The sequence below is a fragment of the Papio anubis genome, chromosome 11 (assembly GCF_008728515.1).
Source record: "Papio anubis isolate 15944 chromosome 11, Panubis1.0, whole genome shotgun sequence".
Classification (NCBI taxonomy): Eukaryota; Metazoa; Chordata; class Mammalia; order Primates; family Cercopithecidae; genus Papio; species Papio anubis.
Window position 1 is genome coordinate 95,882,636 of NC_044986.1, and position 27,349 is coordinate 95,909,984.

The 27,349-nt window shown below is 42.5% G+C and overlaps 1 protein-coding gene across 4 annotated transcripts; it reads right to left on the reverse strand.

Moving 5' to 3' along the window:
* Nucleotides 1-573: 573 nt before the first annotated feature.
* On the reverse strand, nt 574-27,349 carry MAP3K8 (mitogen-activated protein kinase kinase kinase 8). 4 transcript variants are annotated; one of them, XM_031652421.1, is made up of 9 exons: nt 26,713-27,033; nt 22,169-22,527; nt 18,778-18,843; nt 14,175-14,342; nt 12,305-12,566; nt 11,073-11,179; nt 4,481-4,633; nt 3,236-3,482; nt 574-1,742 (listed from the first exon to the last, which is right to left on the reverse strand). In XM_031652421.1, exons 1-9 carry the CDS (start codon nt 27,002-27,004, stop codon nt 1,612-1,614), a joined length of 1,785 nt encoding a protein of 594 aa, XP_031508281.1. In that variant the 5' UTR covers nt 27,005-27,033; the 3' UTR covers nt 574-1,611. The 4 variants fall into 4 exon arrangements, with proteins under 4 accessions (XP_031508281.1, XP_003903562.1, XP_009212447.2 ...); XM_003903513.4 differs by lacking the exons at nt 18,778-18,843; nt 26,713-27,033 and adding an exon at nt 27,083-27,349; XM_009214183.4 differs by lacking the exon at nt 18,778-18,843.

The following is a 27,349-nucleotide window of genomic DNA, read 5'->3' on the forward strand; positions in this document are numbered from 1 at the left end:
GGATAGTATAAATGTATAAAAATAGGGTGCAAAATAGAACCACATAACCCTAAACCAGTGGCTCACAGTTATTATTTTATTTTGCAGGGGGACAAGGCCTCCCTCTGTTATCCAGATTGGAGTGCAGTGGCATGATCTTGGCTCACTGCAACCTTCACCTTCCAGGCTTCAGTGATCCTCCCACCTCAGCCTCCTGAGTAGCTGGGACTACAGGCGTGCACCATCACACCTGGCAAATTTTTGTATTTTTTGTAGACACAGGATTTCACCATGTTGACCAGGCTGGTCTCGAACTCCTGGGCTCAAGCAGATTTCCCACTTCAACCTTCCAAAGTGTTGCGATTACAGGCACAACCACAGTTACTTTTTCTACCTCAGTGTACCAGGGGGATGCAAACCATTCCAATTGACAATAGCTTCATACAAGAGCAATAGAAAAGGAGTGTGTTAATACAATTTGCAAAGCTCCTGGTATTTTTTGCCTTCTTATGATACACATTTCCTTCCAGTCTATATCTCAACTCCTATAGCCCATCCTCAGTCCCAGTTGAGAATCACAGGCTTCACGACAACTAAGGCAAAATACTGAATTTATTCAGTTGATTTGACCAGTTACATTGGACAAAAGTGTTGGGTTTTATTTGCATAATGTAAAACACACTTTACTTAAGACTACTTACATACTTTACAATGTTACAAATACATATATATACACACATATATGAAAGATTTATGAGGGCATTTGATATAATACATACACAGTATGCTATTTTAATATACAAATGCTTAAAAGAAAATTGAGTCATAAGAATTACAAAAGGAGCATCATCAATAATTTACAAAAGTGTTCATTTTTTTTCTCATTCTCATCCTTTGGGATGTACAAAAATTATGTGGTTTACACAGTTGTATCCACATTCAAAACATCATGTTTTGAATGTCTTAAGCATAGCATGTACAGTACAAAATGTTTCCATAGGAACACAAAAGAAACCGTCACTAGTGGCCTGCTGTCAGATGGCTTCTAATTCATCAGTTAGCCATTTTTAAGACACTAGTCCAGCTTATTGCTACGATATTCAAGTTGTTCTATTCACCTAAATTATAATGAATTCAATGTATACCAGAATTTACCAATAAAGGCTCAAAGAGTTATATAATATACACCAATATACACAAAACGACTATTCTGAGTAAAATGAAGATTCCATAATTAAATAAGAACCAAGAATAGTAATTTTAGGCTACTCTGTTATCCTCGTGATGGGTATTTTTAAAATTTTGAGCAAAGTGCACAGTGAATGGAACAGTCAGCAGACACGATCCTTCTGTGAACTCTCAAATTCCTTCCTTAGAATCACATCACCTGAGAAATGAGAACCTTGAGAACTGGTGTGTATCAGATAGCTTCACAAGTCAAACACACAGGAGCCACTTGGAGGCACATTCATGGGTCACGGGAGGTCACACTGCTCCTTCAAAACTGGCACCATTCACTGTACAGGGCCCCTGTGTCAAGGCAGCAGAACCAGCCCCCAAGGAGATCAACGCTGTCTTAATTTAGAGCAAACATGACATGTTTTTTGAAGTGGCATGCCAAAACATGCCACTTCAGCCATATTCAAGTGTTGGTGGTCCCCGAACAAGATTGAAGTAGCCAGCCAGAGCGCCGAGGTCTATGTAGAGAGAGCGTTGTCTCTTGAGCATCTCAGATTCCTCGGTGCTTCCTGTGCATGAAGAATCTGAAAAGGAAAACATTAAAAAGTAAGTTACAAGAAAACCTGTCAAATAATAAATACCTGTTCCTTCTGCAGTAAAATAAATCCTTTGGGGCCTAATAAGACAGTGTCTTAAGTGTGAAAGATGGGTCTTGGAACATTATGGATAAGTTCACATAATAGGACATAGAACAAAAAGTTCAAACAGGAGTCAATGGAGACAAGAAATTAGTTAGAAATCCTGGCATATTTTTCCAACAGCCAGATCGTTCTCTTTAAATACACAAAAGTCAGACAAGCAGCAAAGAAATATAAATAAGTGCGCCAGGCTTGACATCTGGGTTTGGACCTAAATGGATTAAGAATGCCACAGATTTTTAATAAAAATGGAAACCCTTGTCTATGCATATTCAATGCTCCTGGAATGCATACAGACTTTCTTTTTTTTTTTTTTTGAGACGGAGTCTTTGCTCTGTCACCCAGGCTGGAGTGCAGTGGCGTGAACTCGGCTCACTACAAGCTCCGCCTCCTGGGTTTACGCCATTCTCCTGCCTCAGCCTCCCGAGTAGCTGGGACTACAGGCGCCTGCCACCTCGCCCAGCTAGTTTTTTTTGTACTTTTAGTAGAGACAGGGTTTCACCGTGTTAGCCAGGATGGTCTCGATCTCCTGACCTTGTGATCCGCCCGTCTCGGCCTCCCAAAGTGCTGGGATTACAGGCGTGAGCCACCGCGCCCGGCCCTCAGACTTTCTTAAGTGGGAAAAATTTACAACTGGCAAGATTTTAAGCCAAGGAAGATGGAAATGCAAGTTGACTTCAAACTCAGTATTTTATCTGTGCAGGGCAGTGCCATGATGTTCCCCTACCAAGGACTAGGGTGGCTTAATATAAATGAGTTAGGTTGGGCACGGTGGCTCATGCCTGTAATCCCAGCTCTTTGGGAGGCTGACGCAGGTGGACTGCCTGAGGTCAGGAGTTAGAGACCAGCCTGGCCAACATGGTAAAACCCTGTCTCCACTAAAAATACAAAAATTAGCCAGACATGGTGGTGGGCACGTGCAATCCCAGCTACTCAGGAGGCTGAGGCATGAGAATCACTTGAACCCAGGAGGCAGAGGTTGCAGTGACCCGAGATCATGCCACTGCCCTCCAGTCTGGGCAACTGAGCAAGACTCCATCTCAAAAAACAACAACAACAACAACAACAACAAAAAGGTGAGTTAAGACAAACGTTGCAAAAAAGCAAGTTGTAGAAAAGCAAGTCAGAAGCATTTTCCAGTGACTGTGCTACCTACACTTGCACTGAAAATCTATTATAATTTGGTGCTAAATTAGCCAATTTAAAAAAAAAAAAAAAAACCTGCTTCTGTTAATCTTGCTGAAATTTCTCAAGCAAGGTATGGTACTCAAGAAGTTATTTCCTTTTTTTCCAAGTGCTTTCATGAACTACATTAGAGGTCGGATGTGGACAGAAACAGAAGGAAAGCAAGGGTACGGCACACAGCAGGGTGTCCTTACCCGCAATGTTCTCAGGAAGTTCCAGCTCCTTCCTACTCAGCAGCCTCTTGCGCTCAAAGAGGGCAGAGTCCAGACTCTGACAGCGTGGCTGATCCTCTCTGGGCGGGTTCAGGGCCTCATGTTTTAGTAGGTCTGCGGCTCTTGGGCGGTGATTGGGGTTTCTCTCCAGCGCAGCTTCTATCAGCTCTCTCATCCCTGGACTGCAGTCATCTGCAATGTCTTCCAGTGGAGGCGCTTGCTTGTGGATCTATGAACAAACCAGCTCTCTTAGCATCAAAGGTATGGAGATACACCCTCAACAGCAAACGCACGCTAGTAACAGGACCTAGAAAGTAATCCGTTTCCCACCACATGCCCTGCAACAAATGCAGTTCGTGCCCTTAAGCAAGCAAGCTTCCCTTTAATTTATTTTTTCTTTTCCCTTTGACACAGGGTCTCTGCTCTGTTGTCCAGACTGGAGAGCAGTGGCATGAACACAACTCACTGTAGCCTCGAACTCCTGGGCTCAAGTGATCCTCTCACCTCAGCCTCCCACGCAGCTGGGACCACAGGCCATACACTACCACACCTAGCTAATTTTTTTTTTATTTTTTGTAGAGATGAGGTCTTGCTTTGCTGCCCAGGCTGGTCTTGAACTTCTGGGCTCAAGAGATCCTTTTGCCTTGGCTTTCTAAGGTGCTGAGATTACAGGCGTGAGCCACTGTTTAATTTCTAAAGGATACCAGGTTAAACCCATCTTCTGGTTTAATGTTGCAAAAGATAAGTGCTAGGTTTGAATGTCAGTGACAGCTTCAAATCAGTGGCCCAAAAGTCACTATGTAGTAACAGGGAAGTGTCTGCTCCTGAATTTATCAGCAGTAAACTGGGAATTGCATGTTCCACTACAAGCCACGCTGGTGTGAACATTAATAATAAAAAATGTTTTAAGTGTTCAAAGAACATATACAACTTCGGTGGCTGATACATTTACGCTACTCTGATGCTAGTAGTATTGCATTATTACACATAAAATGGAATAGCATAATTATGCCCAATGCACATTTTAGTAAGCTCCCACTAAAACAGCTATGTTTTCTTTGCAAGAATGGAGCTTGCTTCTACATGGGAAGAACTTGTAGCTACCTGTCATTTCACCATTCCCTCATTCAGATGGGGGTGGTATAGAAGGCAGAGCAGTCCCTCCCAGCCTGTGGGATGCATAACTCAGCCCCCACCCCGCCCCAGGCCTGGTTGAACCCCACTTACTATGTACAGGTAGGAGGGATAGGCTGAGCGAGGGTAGCGCTTCACCCAGGGCGGGGTGCCCGTCTGCATGTGGATGAGCGTGGCCCCCAGGCTGTAGATGTCTGCTTTGGTTGAATGGCCCCTGCATAGGATGACCTCTGGGCTCATGTAAATCTGAAAAAGAAGCGGGAAACATTCAGCTTCATTCCCCTCCTTTGTGTGGGGTTCCATTTCCCTACTCCAGTTTTGGAAATTGACTCATTCGCCTTAAACTAGGAGAATAATGCAGGCATTCCCCAGGAACCATGCAGCTCTTGCTGGAGGTGTCCCTGCAGTCTGATAAAGAACACCTGGCTGGGCGCAGTGGCTCACACCTGTAATCCCAGCCGAGGTGGGCAGATCAGTTGAGGTCAGGAGTTCAAAGCCAGCCTGGTCTCTACTAAAAATACAAAAATTAGCTGGGCATGGTGGTGGGCACCTGTAATCCCATCTACTTGGGAGGCTGAGGCAAGGAGAATTGCTTGAGCTTGGGAGGTGGAGGCTGCTGTGAGCCAAGATCGCACCACTGCACTCCAGCCTGGGAGACAGAGTGAGACTCCGTCTCAAAACAAAACAAAACAAAACAAAAAAACACCCTTTTCTGGTTGATCTGGCGGCAAAGAGACTAGAACCAGGAATCTATCTGGGACTGCCACTCATCAAAGTTCTGCAGTACACTGATCAGGTGCAGCTAAGTTTTCTACTAGAGCCAATTCCTTTTATATTTAAATGAACTACAAACAGACTTCTTCATCTGTTTGTTGTTACATTGCTAACCCTCTAAATATCTGCAATGGTAAAAGGCGATATAAGTCCATAGGGTATTAACACAAATGTCTTGAAAGGGAAAAACTTAAAAAATAAAGTGTAATGTTGTAAAAGTGATTCTAAAGAGTCATTTTTACAAACTATCTGCTACTTTTACCTACCATGTAGCCCAGTGACTAAATATTAAATGCAACCATATTAACATTGTATAAGTTATTTTGGGTTTCATGAGTCCATGCTGAATAAACGGGGTTGGTTTTATAAATAGTTTCTCTAAGAAGCATTTATTTCTAAACTTAAGAAAGAAACAAAGAGAGGTGGGGCATGGTGGCTCATGTCTATAATCTCAGCACTTTGGGTTTTTTTTTGTTTATTTTTGTTTTTTTTTTAGACGGGGTCTCCGTCTGTTACCCAGGCTGGAATGCAATGCACTGGCGCGATCTTGGCTCACTGCAACCTCTGCCTCCCAGGTTCAAGCTATTCTCCTGCCTCGGCCTCCCAACTAGCTGGGATTACAGGCATGTGTCACCACGCCTGGCTAATTTTGTATTTTTAGTAGAGATGGGGTTTCACCATGTTGGCCAGGCTGGTCTCAAACTCCTGACCTTGTGATCCACCTGCCTCGGCCTCCCAAAGTGCAAGGATTACAGGCATGAGCCACCGAATCTCAGCACTTTGGAAGGCCGAGGCAGGAAGATTGCTTGAGCCTAGGAGCTTGAGACCAGTCTGGACAAGATGGAGACCCCCCATCTTTACAAATTAGTTAGTTACCTAATTTAATTAAACATTTTTTTTAAAAGGAATACAGCAAACACTGGTGATCAGTTATTTGTATTCATGGCTGGTGCAGACATATAGTAGTTAATATCCTAATTATCAATATTTCGCTTGAAACAGCTTGTACACTGTCTGCCATGTGAGTAAGAGAATGGAGGTCAGTGTTCCCGGAATACATTTCAGGGTAAGTAAGTAGAGAACTAGCTTACAAAAACCGAAGAAACTGCCCAGTCTCCCCACCCTAACCCTGCTCAACTCCTTCCTACAAGCCACTTCCGGGCCAGCTTCCTTTTGCTCTCAGCAAACAGGTCAAACTGAGCTCCTGTTCTCAAGCTTTCCCTGCAGCAAAGCCAAAGGATTTTCCAGACGGACTTTGCTACTAAATAGATCACAAAGTTAAAAAATTAATGCACAACATTGTACCTATAGTCAACAATAGTGTATTGTATACTTAAAAATTTGTTGAGAGGGTACAGTTCATGCTAAGTGTTCTTAACACAATCAAATAAAAAAAGAAAAAGAAATGCAATGGGTATTATTAACTGTCCATAGAGGATGCCTACCTTCTCTCCTGTATCCCCTCCTCCCCGCCAATACAGCAAGGATTGGGCCGAGTGCTCACTGCTGGTGTAGGCAACAGGGGTTGTGCAGAGGTGGCTCTGCAGGTTCTACGTGACTGCACGCCTAGGCAGCCTGGGGAGATGGAGCATCTGTAAGCCTGGTGGCCTGGGTGCTGCCCCTCAGGCAGAAACCCTGGCTCAGGGCTCTTGTTCTTCAAGCTCTACCAACTACCAGATAGATCACGGAGCAGCAGAGCATGATATTCAAGCACTCTGGCTGATTAGAAGGCATGAAACAGCCCTGGTGGGGCCAAGACAGGGCTCTCTGAGAGTTCTGCACCCTTGGGGCTGGGCACCGGAGCAAGAGAAAACCTTGATGTCAGTGATCGAACCCTTCACCTCTCAACATGTTTATTAGAAAGGGAAAGAGACCGTATGTGTGCGTATATGTGCGTGTGATGATTATATAGTTAACTTACAAAAGTAAAACCAAGCAGACTTAGAAGGACTTTTCAAAAAGGACCAAGTTCTAAAAGTAATTCTGATTTGTTATTCACATTCACAATGTATTCTTTCTCTGTACCATGTAACTCAAAAACAGTTGGTTCTGTACACACCAGATTAACCCTGTATGTGTATTACATGGTTACAGTAGAATGCTCTGAATACCGATGCTTAGAGAGAGAAATCAAACAGGGGGTAAGCAGGATTTGCATTTGGGAGCTATACTGCAGAAATCAGAAATTGTCTATGACTGTGCAGTAGCCACATGATCAAATTCTAACATCAGCCAATCTGCACAGTTGACTGACTAATTTGATCTCCTAGCTCTTTAAGTAGGAAGAGCAAAAGCAAGCTTGTTGAAAGGTTTCATTGGTGACTTCACAACTTTGTTCATTACCAAACTTCAACTCGTGTGTATTAGGCAGATAGTAAATGCAGGCTGATTAGAAGAGGGTTTATATTTATAAACACCGAGGCTCAGTTTTGCACCTCACAAAAAGCAATTTGCATTTGCCAAAAATAACCTGATCCAAATACTACTCAGGAGTAAAATATGTTATTATCTCACATCCATGCATTCTGCTAGACAGCCCCAGAAAGAACACTTCTTTCTCCAATGTTGCAAAATGTTCGACTTCACCACACTGCCAGGAAGAGAAAAGTATTTTCCATCTTTCATACCATAAATAGTTTGTTTCTTAAACTGGTTCCAGGAAAAAGGGTGGTGGAATATTACATATCTGAACTCCTGACTAACGCCAAATATGCTGAAACATTTTCCAAAGAAAACATGTCGTAAGCATTAAGTCTTATGAGATCTCACATTTTGGTAAAGTATTCTTAAGATCTAGGGACTAAGCATTCTTAAAAACAAACAAACAAACAAACTACAGTTTCCCTTCTGAATATTGTTCGGCTCAAACTATCAAGAATCCCTGCTTGAGTATTTTCAATAATAACTTCGGTAATATTTGCAAAAGAAGGATTTCTTCTGTTGCCCCGGAGAGTCTTGGCTTTGAGAGAGTTGAGAAAGCACTTACATACAGAATCTTGTTTTTTTTTTTTTTTTTTTTTAGGACAAGGTCTTGTTCTACTGTCCAGGCTATGGGTGCAGTGGCATAATCACAGCTCACTGCAGCCTCATCCTGGGCTCAAGCAATCCTCCCACCTCAGTCTCTTGAGAAGCTGGGACTACAGACATGCACCACCATGCCATTTTTACAAAAAGTAAAGTTTTTGTTTGTTTGTTTACTTTTTGTAGTGATGGGGTCTCATAATGTTGCCCAGGCTGGAAGAATCTTGGTTTGAAAGGAAGATAATTTTTTTGTTGCTGCAATCCAGTTCAGTGCAACACGTATACTAGCTAAACTAGACTAAGGGCGGTCATCTGATTGAACACCAAGACTGACCTGGTAACCTTGACATAGAGGTGCAGTCAAAGACCCTCTCTCTATTTCCTATGGGCACTTCCAGCAAAGAGAAGGGCATGGGGCTGAGTGGCTCAGGCAGTGAAGCTTCCCCCAGTAGTGGTGAGGGGCCAAGGAGGCAATTTTACACCCATTTACCTTCCTGCTTGCACCCAACCTTGTGCCCATCACAATCAACTGTGAACTAAACTGTTGTGCTCTTTCTTTTCTCTCTTTCTTTCTTTTTCTTTCTCTTTCTTTCTTTTTTCTTTCTCTTTCTTTCCTTCCTTCCTTTCCTTCCTTCCTTCCTTTCCTTCCTTCCTTCCCACTCTCTCTCTCCCCCTCCCTCCCTCCTCCATTTTCCTTCCTTTCTTCCTTCTTTTTTTTTTTCAAAAGAGATGAGGTCTCACTATATTGCCTAGGCTGGTCTCGAACCCCTAGGCTCAAGCAAACCACCCCCACTTCCTTGGCCTTTCAAAGGGTTGGGATTACAGGTGTGGGAACACCATGCCCATCCCTAAACGGTTGCTCTTTTAATAATTCAGGTAATTTAAAGTAAGTCCCCCTACCAAAGAGTGAGGATTGCTGGAGTACCACTAAGGCTTGCTCCTCATTGCCTTGTCTCATGCTTCCTTGTTGGTGCCCACAAGAACCTGCCACATAGCAGATGCTCAGTGGACACTTGCTAATTGAATCAACCAGCCAGCATAATGATGTGAATGTTAAATATATTATTTGGAAGCCCTCGAATGAATTTTCCAGAATCTCATTTAGAGTCAGGAAAGAAAGGCTTTTTCTGGGTCGTTTTTTGCTTCACAGATGAGTTAAACATGAGTGCTATTTTACATCTTTAAATAAGATACATTTATGCTCACTACTTGAGGTTTATTATAGGATTCCTAGGCTCAAAGAGAGGCCTTCAGAGTCCTCATAAATATTAATGATCATGATAATTAAGACTGTCATTGAGCCAAAACAAAGTGATATTAGTTATATCGGTAATATATTTTAATAATGTATATAGTAGTATATTTTTTTAAAGTTATGTAGCAGTTAGACTTTAGGGTTAGACTTAGAAAGAACTGGGTTCAAGTCCAGAGTCTGTCACTGAGTGACTCTGGACACTTTATTTTAATCTCTGCAAACTTATTTCCTTTATTGTGAAATGAGAATAACAATAGAATCTGCTTACAATAATAGTATTTACAACAACTGGGTTGTTGTAAGGATTAAATAACATACTGCTTTTTAAGGGCTAAACTTATTATAAAGTTAACTATAATTCTACAATTATTATGAAAGCTGAACTGTGGGCCAGACACGGGGGCTCACACCTATAGTCCCAGCACTTTGGGAGGCGGGAGGATCACTTGAGGCCAACAGTTCAAGACCAGCCTGGCCAACATAGTGAAATCCCCATCTCTACTGAAAAAGCAAAATAAACAAAAAATTAGCTGGATGTGGTGGCACACACCTGTAATCTCAACTGCTCAAGAGGCTAAGAAGCGTGTGAACCCAGGAGGTGGAGATTGCAGTGAGCTGCAATCATGCCACAGAGTAAGACTCTATCTCAAAACAAAACAAACCAAAACCAAAACCAAAACCACACAACATAAAGCTGAACTGTGGATATGATCTATTTGTAGGGGAGGGGAGGGTTTGAAACAAGGTCTTGTTCTGTCTTCCAGGCTGGAGTGCCCATGGCTCACTGCAGCCTTGAACTCCTAGGCTCAAGCAATCCTCCCACCTCAGCCTCCCAACTAGCTGGGACTACAGGGGTGTACCACCACACTGAACTAATTTTTTTTTTTTTGAGATGGAGTTTCACTCTTGTTGCCCAGGCTGGAGTGCAATGGCGTGATCTCGGCTCACCTCAACCTCTGCCTCCCGAGTTCAAATGATTCTCCTTCCTCAGCCTCCCGAGTAGCTGGGATTACAGGTGCCCACCACCATGCCCAGCAAATTTTGTATTTTTAGTAGAGATGGGGTTTCGCCATGTTGGTCAGGCTTGTCTCGAACTCCCGACCTCAGGTGATCAGCCCACCTCAGCCTCCCAAAGTGCTGGGATTATAGGTGTGAGCTACCATGCCCAGCCTGAACGAATTTTTTTTATAGAGATGGGGTCTTGCTATGATGCCTAAGCTTGTCTCAAAGTCCTGGGCTCAATTAATCCTCCCACCTCAGCCTCCCAAAGCACTGGGATTATAGGCATGAGCCACCACACCGGGCAAATATGATCTATTTTGTCATTACATTGTTTATAAATGTTCTATATATGTTCTATATCTAGAAATGTTCTATATATCAACGTGTATATTATATTACAAATACTATTACGTATTATAAATAACATAGCAAAAAATAAAATAAAAAATCAAGTGCTAAACTTAGTACTTGACACAGAGCAAGTGCTCATTAAACATGTTCCAAGGATAATAATGATTTAATGCAATGGATTTCTTTCCCTTCTTTGTCCTTCATTCCCACGATAATTATAGAACAATTTTTCCTTTTTTATTCTTAATAAAATAGTAACCCTTTTCATGTGAATATAATTACCTCTGTTCCCCGGAGGTCCTTAGGAAAATAGACATCTTCGGTCATTTGAACACTTAGGCCAAAATCCACCAAAACAGCTTTTGTGGACATGAAAACAATGTTGCTAGCTAAAATGAGAGGAAATTTTTTAAGACAAAATTTTTTATATATTCATAAGTCAAATGCAAACATTATCTGAAACAATAATGAATCTCAAATCAGAAAAGACTGAAATGCTTCCTCTAGTGAGATGGGTGTATTGTATTCAAAAGGGGAGAATGCAGCTCAGATTTTAGGTGAAAATCACTTCGGATCCATCAGGAATTCAGCCAATGTGGGTATGAATGATTGTAGCCATTAATAATGGTCAAGAACTTGAGTTTCAAACTCTAAGACATAAGCATATTGTTGTCAAGCCACTTTTCTAAAGCAGAAAAGTAAAATACCCATTTTTTTTCCCCCAGTAAAAGTTATGCCACTCTAATTGAGTACTGGCTATTAAAGGTTTACCTATTTCCTCATCATATCAGACTCCTAGAAAACAGTTATCAAAGTTGTGTTTAATGGATTATTATTACATTGGTATACAAAATGAAAGAGGTATTTGTTTCTCAAAAATACTTGTCTCTGTGTTTGTATGTTTTTAAGTAAATTGCATTTTTTTGGGGGGGGGGGGGGAGGGGACGGAGTTTTGCTGTTGTCACCCAGGCTGGAATGCAATGGTGCCATGTCAGCTCATTGCAACCTCCGCCTCCCAGATTCAAATGATTCTCCTGCCTCAGCCTCCCAAGTAGCTGGGATTACCAGCACCCAACACCACGCCCAGCTAATTTTTTTTTTTTTTTGTATTTTTAGTAGAGACAGGGTTTCACCACATTGGCCAGGCTGGTCTCCAGTTTCTGACCTCAGGTGATCCACGTGCCACAGCATCCCAAAGTGCTGAGATTACAGGCGTGAGCCATCACGCCCAGCCTAAACTGCAATTTTAAAAGCCTTTTTAACAGAGCAGTACCTAATAGGTATGTAGCTATAACTTTTCAACAACTGTTCAAAGTAATCTTTCCTTTTGACTTGGAAAGCTCTAGTAACCCCGCATGATTCTAAGACATGTCTCTGGAGAAGGAAGATGGACGGTGCTCTGAGGGAGCTTTCCACCCTTCATGGAGGGTCTTCAGATTACAGGAAGGAGCTTGTTTGTCTCCTGAATAACTAGTCTCTTTGAGCCAAAAAGGTATATGTCCAAAGATACTTACGTTTAATATCATGATGGATTACTTTCTTTGAGTGTAGAAAATCAAGTCCCTTGAGAACATGCTTTGTCACCCAAATAATTTCAAATTCTCTCATTGGTCCACAGCTCTCCAGTTTCTCCAGAACAGACCCTCCCTCGCCTGCTTCCATAAAGAGATGGACAGTTTCACCCCACAGGACTGCGCCATACAGCTCTGCGATGTTCTCGTGCCGGAAGCAAGCCTGGATCTCCACATCAGATGGCTTAAATTGATCTACTGGGATCTAGAACACAAAAATACGAGCGAGATTCTAAACAACCCCAAAGTCATCTTAAAAATATATAATATAGGTCAATGCAAAAACCAAAAGGCAAACAAATGCCCTCAAGAATACTCTGCCCTGTGTGAAAATGGACTGCCCGGTTACAATACTGTTTGCCTCAGATCTGCCTTTAACTATGCTAGTCCGCTTTCAGTATAAAATTCAGAACAAGAAAATAAAAAACAAAATAATGAGTTATTATTTTCACTTAGAAGTCAGAAATCCATCCAATGTTTTCAAATTATGAATGAATCAAAAAAGAGATAATTTCCCACCTATTAGACAACAGTATCTATGGTACCTAGATTTTAGGTTGTATTTTCAATATTTCAGTTTGTTGTGAGATAGTATGAAGTGTTTGTTGCCACAGTTCATACTCTATTATAGCAATGTATTTAAAATAAGCACTGAAGCTGGGCACGGTGGCTCATGCCTGTAATCCCAACACTTTGGGAGGCCAACGTGGGCAGATCACTTGAGGCCAGGAGTGCAAGACCAGCCTGGCCAACATGTTGAAACCCCGTTTCTACAAAAAATACAAAAATTAGCCAGGCATTGGTTGTGTACGCCTGTAATCCCAGCTACTCTCTTATTACAATAAGAGAGACCAAGACATAATATTTGGCAATTATTTATTTTATTTTTTGTTAAATCAAAAGTGAGTGTATTTTTTGTTGTACTTTTTGAAAAATTAATTAAAGCAAAACAGACATACAAAAAAGTGTAAAAATGATGGGTCCAACTTAATGAATTATCAGCTGAATGTACAAATGTAACCCCCATCTAAATCAAAATGAAAAATCACATCAGGCCAGGTGCGGCAGCTCATGCCTGTAATTCCAGCACTGTGGGAGGCCAAGGCAGGTGGATGGCTTGAGGTCAGGAGTTCGAGACAAGCCTGGCCAATATGGCAAAACCCCATCTCTACTAAAATACGAAAATTAGGTGGGCATGGTGGTGGGTGCCTGTAATCCCAGTTACTTGGGAGGCTGATGCAGGAGAATCGTTTGAACCCAGGAGGTGGAGTTTGCAGTGAGCCAAGACCCCGACACTGCACTCCAGCCTGGACAACAGAGCAAGACTCTGTCTCAAAAAAAAAAAAAAAAAAAAAAAAGAAGGGATAGGGTCTTTTCAATCATTGATATATTTAAATTCAGCCTTTTAAATCTGCCTTCCTGAGAAGGCTACCTCCTTCCCAGTTTCTGCCTCTGCCTGGCCCCCTCCGCAGCTGAATGAAAGGAGAAGCACATAGAATTGCTCCTACTTCACAGGATGGCTCTTCTCTACCTCCCTCCAAGAGTGATGATTTTATCCAAATCAGTGCTTTAAAAACCAGCACTTTCCTTGTAATCATCTAGATTAAAATCAACTATGCTCCTAAACAGAGATTTTGGGGCTGAATGGCCCCAGGTAGCCAACGAATTCAGAAAAACAAATGCTTTGAGGCAGTGCACCCTTAGATAAGATCCAATCAAAGGATAAAAATCTTTGGTTAATGCAAATGGACAAACAAACAAAAGCCAGAATGCCAAACACACAGTGTGGGTTATCTAGTTACATAACACATACCAGTTTACACGCCATTCTTTTCTTCGTCTTTATATCTTGTGCCAAGTATACCTTTCCAAAGGCTCCCCGAGGAATAAAATCAGAACCAATATTTCTGTAAGTCAGCTTCCAAGGGATCAGGAGAACATCAGAGTCTATTTGGTAACGTCCATTTTGAGGAGTGATGACCTACAGCAAAATAAAAATGTGAGAGGGTGAGGACTTCAGTCAAGTTGACTTTTTCTAAGTTTCCATTAGGAAACTGGTTATTTTAGCAGCATTCTGATACACAGTTACGAAATTAATGTCACTGTGCTTAATCCTACCAACTGTACAGACCTATATTTAGAGCTTGAGGAAGTCAGAGAGAGCATGTAACAGACACAGGTGCCTGGTCAGACCTGGTCATATTTCCACCTACTCATGAGTAATTAATTGCCAAATAGAACTTTAAAAATTATTTATCTAAAAAAGCATGACTATGGCAACCAAAAGGTTGAAAATAAAGATTGCGTAAATATAAACCGTGCCTGCAGGTTGACTTGTTTCTATTAAAATGTGCGAACCTGTTAGTCCACATAGCTATTACTCACACATGATGCATACAGAGAAAGAGCATCAAAATTAACTGATGATCATGGAAGATTTTGGAAAACCACAGCGTATGCCAGAGCTATGAGTTGACAATGCTATGTAAATTAAGTGAGGGCTGAATTACTTCTCATCTACTTACTCACTTAATATCTATTGCATGCATTGTATCTATTGTGTGCAAAAAAGTTGCTAGGCACTGTGTTTGGCGCTGCGGAGGCAGCCATGAACAAGAGATGGCTGATCCTTGACCTCCCAGGGTTCACAAGCAAGCTGACTCTTAGAAGTTTTGAAACTAGTTGATTCAAACATTGAAAGACAGCTGGGAGCAGTGGATAACGCCTGTAATACTAGCACCCTGGGAGGCTGAGGCAGGAGGCTATCTTGAGGCCAGGAGTTCAAGAGCAGCCTAGGCAACATAGCGAGACCTCATTTCTACAGAAAGAAATAAAAACACAATATAAATTTTAAAATAATAAAACAAAAATTAAGAGGTCTACTCTAATAGCAATGTGGGTTCAAAGGCACATGCATTTGTCAAAACTCGTAAAATTGGACATTTAACATCTGTGTATTTGGCTATATATAAAATATATTTCAATTTTTAAAGAGGAAAACATTAGAAGAGAAAATAATTATAATCAAAATTAAAACAAAATAATATGGTAGTTCATGGGAAATGCGATCTGGAATACCTGTCTGTAACATGTCCAAAGTGTTCTTTCAAGGGATAAATCGCCTCAGTACCAGTTTCTCCTCAATGTAATCAGTAATATTACAGCTTCTGATTCGGAATTCGGGAATTATGAAACTTCTTTTTTTTTTTTTTTTTTTTTTTTTGAGATGCAGTCTTGCTCTGTTGGCTAGGCTGGAGTGCAATGGAATGATCTTGGCTCACTGCAACCTCTGCCTCCCAGGTTCAAGGGATTCTCTCATCTCAGCCTCCTGAGTAGCTGGGATTACAGGTGTGTACCACCACGCCCGGCTAAATTTTGTATTTTTAGTAGAGACGGGGTTTCACCATGTTGGCCAGGCTAGTCTCGAACTCCTGACTTTAAGTGATCCACCTGCCTCGGCCTCCCAAAGTTCTGGGATTACAGGTGTGAGCCATGGCGCCTGGCTCAGGAATTGTGAAACTATTAAAGGACCTTAACTTATTTCAAGTAACAGAAGAAGCTGAACAACTAGGTGTGGTGGCTCACGCCTATAATCCCAGCACTTTGGGAGGCTAAGGTGGGAAGACTGCTTGAGGCCAGGAGTTCAAGACCAGCCTGGGTGACACACTGAGATCCCATTTCTATTTTGTTTAAAATTTAAAAGCAGCAGCAGCAACAGCTGAAGGGAATGTGACAAATCCCCAAATCTACCACATGGGAAGAGAATGAACTCCTGATTCTTTTAAAAGAATTGTTTTTGTTTAAAATTCAAAAGCAGCAGCAGCAGCAGCTGAAGGGAATGTGACAAATCCCCAAATCTACGACATGGGAAGAGAATGAACTCCTGATTCATCTGCAGATGCGTGGGACTTCTCACTTGGGACACGGCTACAGAAATAGTTCTAGTAACTGTAAGGGCCATTCAGTCAGCTCCACCACTGCTAAGTTTAGCTACACATCCCACAAACAGATGTGTTCACTATTAGTCAGGGAATAAAGCAAAGACTAACTCTAATGCTTAGAAATATGAAGTCATTAAATTTAGAAACTATTTACTGAGCGTTTCTGCTGTGTGAGACCCTGTGCAGGGCCCTAGGGCTAACATGAATAAGTGCAGATGGCGGTCTTGCCTTGTTTGAAAGATGACTTCCTTTCAAGAAGTATGTCGCCTCTGGTTGCTGAGGCCTCTTTTGCAGCATGCTGAGAACATGATGGATTTAGTCCCTTTTGACATTTAGATACTCAAGAGCACTTGCTGATTTTCCCTTTCTTGTCATTAAATATTTATAGGCCTGATTTCAATGCACCCTCCAGTGAACCATCTCTATGTTTAACTCACTTTCGTGAAAGTTTTATCAACCTAAATTTGTTGTAACCCAATTTGGGTTTTTTTTGTTTGTTTTTGTTTTGAGACAGAGTCTCGCCCTGTCACCCAGGCTTGAGTGCAGTGGCTGGAGTGAGTTCTCCTAGGCTGGCCCTGAATTTCTAGTGTAATGTGTAAGTCCTGACCAGTTTGTAGTTCTGCAAATGCCTGGTTCTTCCCCTAGCCCCGGGTCCCCTGTATTTAACTTTCTTTTTTTGTTTTGTTTTGTAACGGAGTTTCGCTCTTGTTGCCCAGGCTGGAGCACAATGGCATGATCTCAGCTCATCACAACCTCCGCCTCCTGGGTTCAAGTGATGCTCCTGTCTCAGCCTCCCAAGGTGCTGGAATTACAGGCATGTGCCACCACACCCAGCTAATTTTGTATTTTTGGTAGAGACGGGGTTTCTCCATGTTGATCAGGCTGGTCTTGAACCCTATATTTAAATTTTAGATAGGTGTTTTTCTTCTTTCTAGGGGGCCTTATAATTTTTTTTTTTAAGACAGGGTCTTGCTCTGTCACCTAGGCTGGAGTGCAGTGGCCCCATCACAGCTCACCGAAGCTTCAACCTCCCAGGCTCAAGCGATCCTCCCACCTCGGCCTCCCAAGTAGCTGGGACTACAGGTGTGTGCCACCTCACCTGGCTGACTTTATTTTTTGTGGAGATGGAGGTTTCACTATGTTGCCCAGGCTGGTCTCAAACTCTTGGGCTCAAGTGGCCTCAGTCTCCCAAAGTGCTGGGATTACAGGCACGAGCCACCACACCCAGTCCTATTAAACCATCTTAGGGAACTCTATGCTGCTTATCTCTGCCAATTCTTCAACTTACCAAAATCATCTCTAAGGGCAGGCATTATAAGCACACTTTCTGTTTCCTCATCCAGATCACCGTCATTTATACTAAACAACACCAGGCCAACAAGCAGCATATTGAGAAAAATTTTTAAGTATTGTAGCAAGAATAAATTCCACAAGTGACCTGTGTAATATGCTACTATGAAACAGACATGGTATTGATCTCTAGTCATGCAGGCATATTATCTAGCACAAAGGCCAAGCAAGCTCTGTCCTACTCTGCTGATCACAACGAATGGATCCTCACATTCAAAATATGGCCCCAAGATAGACACCAATACCAGCTTGAGTTCACAGCGTCCTGCCCAGATGATGAGAAAAGTTAACAGTACAATTCATGAGAAGTCATGGACACAGTTGGAAATGCATGTGAAAGAAGAGAGAAGATCTGGGGAACATGCAATTTGAAAAATTTTGGAAGGGGTGTAACAATTGTATATAACAGCAACTCCCACAAGGCCTTGTGTCCATTTAACACTCACTATGTGTAACTAGGTCATGTGTATTCATTAATTGCTCCAAATATCAACCCTATGGAGTGTCATGATGTTATCCATTTTATAGATGAGTAAACTGAGGAAAGGACGGGGGAAATGACCATCACAGGGTCACACAGCTAATCCGTTTCAGAGCTGAACTACATAACACAGGTACTTTAATTCAGGGCCCATCATCTTCAAAACTGCTCATCATATGTACTTTTTTAAATGGCCAACAAGTAGGGCTTGCACTAAATGGTCAGAGATGAATTTTGGTTCTATATAAGCAAGAGAACTTTCTTACAGTCAGGACTGGACAAATAGGAAACTGTGTCCCAGTGTGTAATAAGCTCCTTGTCACAGTAGATTTTCAAGAATAGACCAAAATGTTCTACCAATTATTGGAGATGATGAATAGGGTTCTTTGAGTACTAGACAGAGGGCTGGACTTAAGTATCTTAAACGCTTTTTCAACTCTGAGAAGCCATAACTCCATGACTAAGCCCTAAGGAACATCTTCAGCATTTCACACTTATAAAGTTGTAAAAAAGTGAAGGAATGGGGTCCTTCAGTCCCCATAAAACCACCACAAAGTTGAGTGTTTGGAACCCATTTTAGATTATTTGTTCCCAGACCAGGTTATGAATCAGCGTAGATTCTAAATAACATGCAGCACTCTTACCCAAAGCAATTCCCAGGTTAGTCTCCCAAAGCTTCTTCCCCAGGTCTTGCTGGATGTTGGTGGGATCTTTAACAAATATTATTTTTAGTAAAATCACACACACACAAAATCACTGAACATGACTGTGCTTCAGGATACTTTTGTAATTTCTGGTTCTGCACCCTGTCTAAATAACTCTATGGTGTTGTGGTTGTTGGCTGCCTGAACACATCAGGTCTCTATGTCTCTGGGTCTCTGCACATGCTGTTGGAACCCTCTCCACTTCATCCCACTGACTCCAACTCAACACTTCAGACCTCGGCTTAGGCATCAATCCTTCTTGGAAGGCTGTGCTGACATTCTCCTTCCTTCTACCACACTCATGGCTATGTAAGGTATCCTGCCTGTGCACTGCCAGAGGAAACAGGGTGCAGGTATGCTGGGAAGCAGCACATTCTACTATAATTGCCTATTTAACTGCATCCTGCATGTACCAGGCAGCAAGCTCCCAGAGGCACAGACTGTTCCATACTATCTCTAGCACCTGACGCACTGTAGATGTCCAAGCTATGTCTAGCAAATGAATAGGTAAATACTTGAATGAAAGTTTCCCCATCCCTATGTAGATACACCGTATAGATGGATTTTACCTAGGAACCAATCGTGTAATAGATAATCAGCTGCTATTTTCCTAAAGCTGAGAGTTAGAGAGCAGCAAATGAAGCCCAATGAGTAAAGTTTTGATAGGGTAGTGGGTGGAAGATGATGGGAACAGAAAGATCTTGAACATTGGGTGGTTCCAATGTTCCATGTGAGGATGAAAGGGAGCCGAAAGCAAGCCTTGCCTCCTTCACTACTGTCTTGAAGTGACTATGTTCAGAGATGACAGTCCCAATCTCTAGGCTATCATTTATGAATCATGGAGCTCTGATGGGTTACCTAGCAGGCACAGCAATGTAGTCCATCTTTAATGTGAGTAGCAGGAAAGTCAACTGCAGTACCCCAGAGCCATCAACCACTGGGTCGATTTGCCTAGTGAGGCCATGTCTACGATCCAGTGGATTTTAAGGTCCTCCTCTTATTCTATTCTGTTTTTCAGTCTTCTTGTTTTATATGTTATATTCTTGATCATTTTTAAAATAAAAATCTTTTTCAAGTTTTTCAAGATCCCTGCCTTTACTTACGTATTTGTTTACTCTTAAAATTTTTCCTGGCCAGGCGCAGTGGCTCACGCCTATAATCCCTGCACTTTGAGAGGCCAAGGCGGGTGGATCACCTCAGGTCAGGAGTTTGAAACCAGCCTGGCCAACATGGTGAAACCCCGTCTCTACTAAAAACACAAAAATTAGCCGGGCGTGGTGGCAGGCGCCGGTAATCCCAGCTACTCAAGAGGCAGAGGCAGAAGAATCACGTGAACTCATGAGGCGGAGGTTGCAGTGAGCCAAGATTGCGCCACTGCACTCCAGCCTGGGTGACAGAGCGAGACTCTGTGTCAAAAAAAAAAAAAAAAAAAAAAGAATTCTCCTTAATTATGTACTTGTTCATTTAAAGAGTACAGGACCCATGGCAGGTAATGACAACATTTTACTCAAACCCTTTGCTGATACAATTTTACCCTCCTCTTAATGTCTTAGTCTCTCTCCTTTTTAGGATTAACTTTTCTGGCCCCACTCCTAAAAGACTTCAGAAGGCTATTTTTTTGTATTTCTTCTAATTTTCCTGAATTTCTTTCTGTACATTCCCAGATAGGCCAGGGGAATAGGCAAACATACCTAAGTCTTTGCATGTTTACAAGCAAGAATAATTTGGTTTTTTCTGCATATTTTCATTTAAAATACTCATTTTTATAGAAGGAGCAGGATTTAAAAAAATTAATTCCCACTTTAACAAATAAATACATTAAAAATGAGAGAAATACACAAACAATTATATTTCTTGGTATAGACATATATATAACTTTGAACCCGAGTTCTCCAACTATCCTTTAGTTGGGAAAATCAGATATGGCTTCTAGTTCAAATGATTGCTTCTCATTTATAAAAGGAAGAAATATTCTGAAGGTAAAGTACTTAGTCGACTATTAAATAGAGCTTGATAGGTCCAGACCAAAGCAGTCACACAACAGTGCAAAATATGATCTTGCTCCATGGTGAGCTATGGTTGAATATGACTGGCTTCTGACAAAACAATTCACTACATACCTGACCTAAATTACTGTGTTGTTTCTAATTAAATGAATGTAGTATGCAAAAAAAACAAAATAATTAAGTACTTTGTCTGGACTCCATACTCACTCAGCACTGACTTTCCCCCTACATTAGCCATTTTGCCATTTAGATACACCAAAAGAAAGGGCGTCACTTTCATCCATAAGCATGTTTTGTAAGTTACCACCTACTCCTTTGCAAATTATTCTTTTTAAAAATATTAGGTTACCTTTAGCCAGCACCTACGTTCACCTCTGCCATACTAAAAGCCTGACAGAATCCCAGGCACACCTAAACACATCACCTGATCTACTATTAGGGCAACAAAATGTTGCCACAATATTTTGCATGATTTGCATACTTGCGATGATTAAGCAAATATATCATTTGCCATTCATACTTTGCCAATTAAAGAGAGTGAATCTGTGGATAGCTATTTACTGCCTACATACTACATTTTTGCAGAAATGAATTAATAACATTTCAAGATGTGACAAGAAAAGAACAAATAATTCAACCTTCAAGAAGATGAATTAATGACAAAGTGTTTATTCTCCTCTCAGACAAAGAAGTCTCATTAAGCCTTTCTTTTCTGCATAACTGATGAATAAACTTTTTAGTGAATTGTTAAATTAAAACACATTCTTCTTTGTTGTTGTTGTTGCTGTTGTTGAGACAGAGTCTCACTTAGTCGCCCAGGCTGGAGTGCAGTGGTGCAGTCTCAGCTCACCACAGCCTCCACCTCCCAGGTTCAAGGGATTCTCGTGCCTCAGCCTCTCAGGTACCTGGAATTACAGGCGCCTGCCACCACACCAGGCTAATTTTGTATTTTTAGTAGAGACGGGGTTTCACCATGTTAGCCAGACTGGTCTCTAACTCCTGACCTCAAGTGATCCACCCACCTCGGCCTCTCAAAGTGCAGGGATTACAGGCGTGAGCCACTGTGCCCAGTCAAAATACATCCTTCTTAATGATCTATTTGTAGAAATACTACTAAAATATGATCAAGAGTCTTTAAATAGAACTTTTAATGAAGACTTTTTTTTTGCATCTTTGACATTGAGGTACTTCTTACTGATGATTACATTTTTTAAAATCATACCTGGCAGCCCATCTAAACCAAATTCAAATACCACTCTGCATTAAATGAAGCTGCAGTAGGAAAGCTGAGCACACAGCACCCAACTGATCGGAAAGAAACATACCATGTTTAATAAAATTCCAGATTCTTGTGGTCGCTGTCCATAAAAATGCTTTGCAGTGTTGGATATATGGTTTGCAAAAGCCAGCAAATCCTCCACGGTTCCATATCTGACTGATGACAACCATGGTACCTCTTGGCCACTAAGCAGCAGAGACTTAGAACGCTCATCGTTTTGATTGCTGTCTTGACACATGGTCATTAGACTGGGTTCATAAACTGCTGGCTCTTCACTTGCATAAAGATTTTCCATAATGTCTATTACATCGGACACATTTAAATGTTTAATTAATAAATCAATCTCTTCTTTATTGTCACTTCCAGTGCTCATGTACTCCATTACTGTTGCGCTTTCCGGAGAGTCTAGGAAAGAAAACACAAATCCTTAGTTTACGATATTTGTATTTGCATTCAAGACAAGGATTGCCACGGATTGGCAACAGGATTTTATATGCTTTTGTTCAGAAAACGAGGGTTTTGTGTCAACTGTGTGTGTGAACTCAAGTTGACAGTGCAGAAAGGGACCTAAGATAACCTTTAGTCCAGCTCACTTTGCAGAGGGGAAACCTGAGACCCAGAGAGCTTACTATTACTCACGGAGTCAGTGGTATCAGCTACAGCCACTGAAGACAAACTTTCACTACGCATACACACCAATCAAGAGCAGCTCAGGAATCTTTGAAGACCTCAGGCTTCCGGCTCTTTAGGGCTTCCAACTTCACACAACCCAGCTATTCCCCCAAAGTGGCACCCTCCCTGCAAAAATCGCTATGGCTTTTTTATGCCTCCGGTGACTTGAAAGAAAAATAACCTCTTCACGAAATGCAGGAGCTAACTTGGCAAATAAAACTCAGGCCCTGAAAGCCAGAAGCTGGAAAAATGGATTTCAATCTAAACAAATTTGATGGCAATAGGTCAAGTTTCAGGAATGATTCTTATGCAAATGAGTTAAACAGCTAATTGGAAGGGTGACAGGGAACCTTGTTCTCCCAGCGATGAGTATGAGAAAGATGATGATGCATTTAACCTATGATTCAGCTGTCCTCCCTTAGGACCAGAATTCTTTAGTAGTGCAAAGCAAACATCTTGAGGGTCCTAGAAGATTAATATCTAGATAAACAGCCCTCTAGAAGCTGTGAATAGTAGAAAGAAGCCAGGAAAGTCAAATATATCATAAGCAAGGCCAAGTGACTATAGGAACCAAAATTGCATTTCAGCTCTTATATACAAATCAGCTGCCACACTTGGAGATCTGTAGATGAGAAAAAGAAAGTAAAGCAAGAGTAAAAACTGATGTTGTTACTCAGGATTTTAGAACAACTCTGTTCTGAAGGAGAAAAGACAAAAGCTCTAAGAGATCAAAGAGAATTTCAAGGCACATTGGTCTACTTAAATCATCGTTTGCACTCCCAAAAGCACAGCCTCTTTCTGAAAGGTATTTCAAGTTCTGAAAAGCAGAAGCCTTTAACACACAGGACACTCAGGGCTAAAGCCACGCATCTCTGATCAACCTGGAGCTTCATTTCAAAGCTCCAGGAAATGCTCCACTGCAGAGCCACCTGCATGCATGACCCAGCCATCTGCCTCTCAGTGAATTTCATTTGACAAAAGAACCATGCAATTTAGTGTCATCATTCACTTACTTGATGGTCATTTTCTGACGTATGAATTGTGTCTGAGGAAAGTGGTCTAGCATCCTGCAATCCAACATTCCTCTGGTCTCAGACTGCTTGGAGTCAAATCACATCACCTCCCCACCACACTCCCATTTACTGCTTGCATGACGTTAAGCAAGTAACTTAACCTCTCTCAACCTCAATTTTCCCCATCTGTAAAATGGAAGTAATAACTGCACCTACCTCATGAAGTGGTCGTGAGGATTAAAAGAGTTCAAGCTCATAAAGTGCTCAGTGCAGTGTCAGGGGCATGGTAAATAAGCTGTGTCATTTTTAGCTGCTTTATATGCATGAGAGAGAAAAGTACTGAGTCAGACTCCTGGCTTTGCAGATACTGCATTAGCTTCCTTTCTTATCTGCAAATGAGATGTGGCTACCTATTCCCCTGGCTTCTTCGCAGTAAGAAGATTGTATCTAAAACAAGACATAGAGAGAGAAAAAAAGGCAGAAACCCATGAAATGCTTTGATGGCTGTTATCAACACAGTGAAATCTAGAGTGAGGGGGCAGCTTCCCCTCCCGAGATCTTGTACATCTTTGAGGGAGATTGTGATTCAGGTTCTTGGAGTCTACTGAGTTAGGAAAGGAACTTCTTAGATTAATGGAGGAACATTTGACATCGGTTTTACTGAGCCATCTAGTTGCAGTTTCTGCTTGTCGAATTTACTGGAAACACAGAAGTTAAAACAAAAACAGCCTAATTTGGGGCCTCAGGGGTTGAAAGGATCCAAGTCTCCTGGACTTATTTATCAAATGGATGACTTGACAGAAAAAAAAAAAGTTCTCAGTACTAACACGACTCAAGAAAGAAAGAGGAAAAATGTCCACACAGCTCAAATTCACTCTGCTGATCCGGGAAGACAAATTTTAGAGGTTTTAAAAAAAAATTAGTAGTAGTATTCTTTTTATTCTTTTATTTTGTTAATTGGGGGGTTTTCCTGTGAGGACTGGAGATACTAAAAGACAAATCCTAAAAGAGCGGTAATACAAGGTTTTGGTTTTTAAATCCTGCAGAAAGTCTCAAGCATTTATATGTAAAACCCAAGAGCTTAAACACACACAACCACACCCCTAAACTGTGAGTTGCCTGGAAAGGGGAGAGGGAGGGAAGCAGGACCCGGGAGGTGGAGGAGGGTCTGACACTGAGACTTTTCTCACTGCCTGCATTAATTCCTTAGCAACACACAAATCTATGCTCCCCAGAAACCCTGCTGACCAGTTCGCCTGCTAACTGCTCCTGCAAAAAGCCTCAGCACTTTCCAGCCTTAAAGAAGCACACAATAAGCGAATGGTTTCTGAGTTATTCATGATCTGTAGCCACCTAGAAAGTTCAGATTGTGAAGGTATTCTAGTTTGGCAATAAAGACGTTTAGTATAAGATGATTTTTCCCTTGACACAATTTACAATAAAAGTCCTCATAAAATTCCTGCTTCCTAACCAAACAGAAAATTATGCCAGCTTTTGGAATTGGACAGATGTGCAAATACAGTCAAAACTAGTTACACTGAATTATTTCAGAAATCAGCAATAAAATCACGAGGAAATTCTGTTCCTAAACATTAACATAATACTCTTGGCTGCCTCCACATACATAAACAAAATGTGAGTGTTTCCTGGCAAGTGTGAATGAAAATGGCCAACGTACCAGCATATGCTTCTGCCTCACAAAGAATGACTATTCCTTGTGTTATTTCCCATTTAAAATTATTTTTTTTAGGCCGGGAGCAGTGGCTCATGCTGGTAATCTCAGCACTTTGGGAGGCCAAGAAGGGTGGATCACTTGAGGTCAGGAGTTCAAGACCAGCCTGGCCAGCATGGTGAAACCCTGTCTCCACAAAAATTAGCCGGGTATGGCGGCGGGCGCCTGTAATCCCAGCTACTCAGGAGGCTAAGGCAAGAGAATCGCTTGAAGGTGGAGGTGGAGGTTGCAGTGTGTCACCAGATCAAGGCCATTGCATCCAGCCCATGCATAAGAGGAACCCGCCTCAAAAATAAAAAAAATTATATATATATATTTATACTAATATAGATAGATAGATAGATAGATAGATAGATAGATAGATAGATAGATAGATAGATAGATAGATCCTGCCAAAATAGTATATTCTCCCTCAGGGCACATCTCTGATTATGTTTTTGTTCTCAAAAAGCCCCGGAATTATGCGTTTCAGGGGTATAGAAGGAAGGACCGCCACTCTGCTTCAAAACCTCTAGATGCCTCCACGTTCCCATTTTCTTTACACGACAAAGTCCTCATGGGCCATCTGCCAGACGACCTGCACACAAACCTCAATCCTTCGGAGAGAGCTGGGGGCGTCAGCTGGAAGTGGATTACACGTTCCTTGGCACACACGACTCAGGCTACAAGTACGTAAAGCAACTGCAAGAGCCTTTCTGTCCCCGTTTTTATCAAGAGCAGCATTTTATCTTGTCTTCCCCAAAGTGAAATAGACAAGCATCGCAACGTTTCACTCTTAAAGGCAGCGGGTGTCTTCCCCTGTTAACTATGGGGACTATCCCTGGGCGTCCTTCTCCGCCTAGAGCTAGAAAAATTTCAGTCAGTCCTGATCATGCATTATCGCTCGAAAACAACTTCCGTGAAAATAACTTTTTTTTTTTCTCCTAGTATTCTTTCTTAGACCAAAAGCCCAGCCTTCGTGTTCTGCTATGACTCCTTTAGTCACGGGATACAGTCCAGGTTACAAACTTGAATTTAGTTCCAGCCATTCACAAGCCTCTGGGCTCCACCAGCCCACACTCCCACTCCCTTCCTCCTGGTTCTCTAAGTCAAAGGAGCCTAAAAAGCTTGTAAATTATCAAAGCACCCAGCATTTGGGAGGGTCGGGTCCTCCAACCTCCGAGCTGCACTCACCGGGTCTGGGGCAGGGACAGCGCGGCCGTCCAGGCGGTGTCGGCGGCGGGAGGCGCAGTGACAGCGGGTCCCCGCTTCCCCGCGCACTGCCCAGACCAGCACTGCCCGGGCCCTGCGGATCCGGGAAGGAGGAGGAAGGGGGAGGAGCCGCGAGTCTGCACCCCGTGAGACCCTTGCGCAAGGTGCTTTCCAGCTGTGCCTGGTGCAGCCGGCGACCCGCGAGCGCAGCTGTGGGCACGCCCCCACCTCTTCCCACGCCAGAGTTTTCCCCTCTGCTGGGGTCACCCTCCATTTCTGCATGGGAATCCCCGGGGCACCCAGGCGGGACGCGACCCGAAAGACACGCCGGAGACCCCCAACCCTGGGTTACCTGCGGCTTTGGCGCTCCCACGCCGGCCAAGCGCTCCAGCCGCGGACCCCCGAAGGTTCGGTGCGATGCTGGCTGCAGGCCCGTGCGAGCCGGGCACGCCGGGCCACCGGGATCCGGCGGCAGCAGCGGCAGAAGCAGGAGCCAGGGCGCCGGACCCCAGAGCGTGGCGAGCAGTCCAGAGCCGAGCGGACGAGTGAGCCCCGCGTCGCCCGCACGTCCAGACCGCCGTGCTCTGCTCCTGACTCACGGCGTCTGAGCCGGCCCAGG